Source organism: Buceros rhinoceros, unplaced genomic scaffold, assembly GCF_000710305.1.
Source record: "Buceros rhinoceros silvestris isolate BGI_N320 unplaced genomic scaffold, ASM71030v1 scaffold11249, whole genome shotgun sequence".
NCBI lineage: Eukaryota > Metazoa > Chordata > Aves > Bucerotiformes > Bucerotidae > Buceros > Buceros rhinoceros.
The window spans coordinates 27,529-29,114 of NW_010429792.1; the positions used below are offsets into that span (position 1 = coordinate 27,529).

General features: G+C 41.5%; 1 protein-coding gene across 1 annotated transcript in view; it reads left to right on the forward strand.

The window, feature by feature from the left end:
• CENPC (centromere protein C) overlaps positions 1-547 on the forward strand; it is a gene marked incomplete at its 5' end in the record, with an annotated part of 26,740 nt that extends 26,193 nt beyond the window's left edge. The window contains one exon of the mRNA XM_010142795.1: positions 505-547. Within this exon, the coding sequence (XP_010141097.1) occupies positions 505-547 (43 nt within the window). The remainder of the gene's footprint in view (positions 1-504) is intronic.
• Between the last annotated feature and the right edge of the window lie 1,039 nt (positions 548-1,586).

Sequence of the window (1,586 nt, forward strand, 5' to 3'; positions counted from 1 at the left end):
TTCCCTACAATCAGCTGTGTGTGGCCTTTGGGACTTTTCATAGACTGTGGACCATTTGTCTAAATGTGAGCTTAAGTGAATTAAAAGATGAGATTTTTATAAAAATAACATGAAACTCACACGCACATCAACTCCAGAGGCCTCTTGGTCCTGCACAAATTACACCATTTTCTGTTTGAGATAGCCTAAGAAGATCTGTGCAGAACAAGTGCTGGTGTCACCGCCAGGAGTGGCTTTGACAGCTCCAAACTTTGCTCAGAGCATCGCATACGTTAGCGATCGCTGTGAGTTAAATTAAATTAGGCTGATGCGCTCTTTTGAGCGCCGCTGAAATGATACTAATATTTTTATTGATCTGCCACCGGAGTAGGTGCATGTTGTAATGCCCTTGCTGCGGTGAGCACAATTTGCCGTTGTTCCACTTTACTGTCTAGTAACTCCCTAATATTATGGCACAGTAGCTGTGTTAATTTGAAATAATTTCTATTCTTTCTTGTAATTTAGACCGAAACCAAGGAAGAATGTTGTGGACACCTCTTCCCCATAACTTTGGCTGCAAATTGAAGATTGCCTAATGCAAAGGAGTTCTAAAGAACCCTGGACACATCCAATTGGAAATACACCTCTTTTAGGGGCGTGTTGTTACGTTGATCTTAGAAGATTTTTATCCAGTGTAAATTGTAAATACACGGTTTGTTACAAATTATTTTTCTTATGTATGAATAAATATTAATGCAAATCAGTTTTGATTTCTTTGGTTTCTAAATAACTTAAGAATTAATTTTCTAATAATCTGTGTGGTTTTGAAAATGCAGGTAATTGCATGAATTGGACTTGAAAATATTTATAAATAATGTGAGTTGCCGTGAGTGGCTTCAAGGATGTCACCCACAGTGAAACCTTTCTACTGTTCCATTGGAGTTGTTGAAACTCCTAAAAGGAGTTTGAAAGTAAAATATTTTTCATAAAATATAATAGAATAATAATAGAATCATTTAGGTTGGAAAAGACCTTTAGATCAAGTCCAACTGTAAACTTAATACTGCCAAGTCCACCAGCAAACCACGTCCCTAAGTGCCGTGTCTATACATCTGTTAAATACCTCCAGGTATTTAAGTCACCTCCAGGGATGGTGACTCCACTGATTCCCTGGGCAGCCCATTCCAATGCTTCACAACCCTTTTGGTAAAGAAATTTTTGCTAATATCCAGCCTAAGTCTCCCCTGGCACAACTCGAGGCTGTTCCATCATCGTGTCTCTTGCTACACTGGAGAACAGACTGACCCCCACTGCACTACAACCTCATTTCAAGTAGTTGTAGAAAGTGGTAAGGTCTCCCTTCAGCCTCCTCTTCTTCAGACTAAACAACCCCAGGTCCCTCAGCTGTTTCTCACAGGACTTGTTCTCCAGACCCTTCAGCAGCCTCGTTGTTCTTTGGACACGCTCCAGCACCTCAACATCCTTGAAGTGAGAGGCCAAAACCGAACACAGCGCTCAAGGTGTGGCCTCACCAGTGCCCAGTACAGGGGGACAATCCCTTCCCTGCTCCTGCTGGTCACTCTATTGCTGATACAAGCCAGGATGCC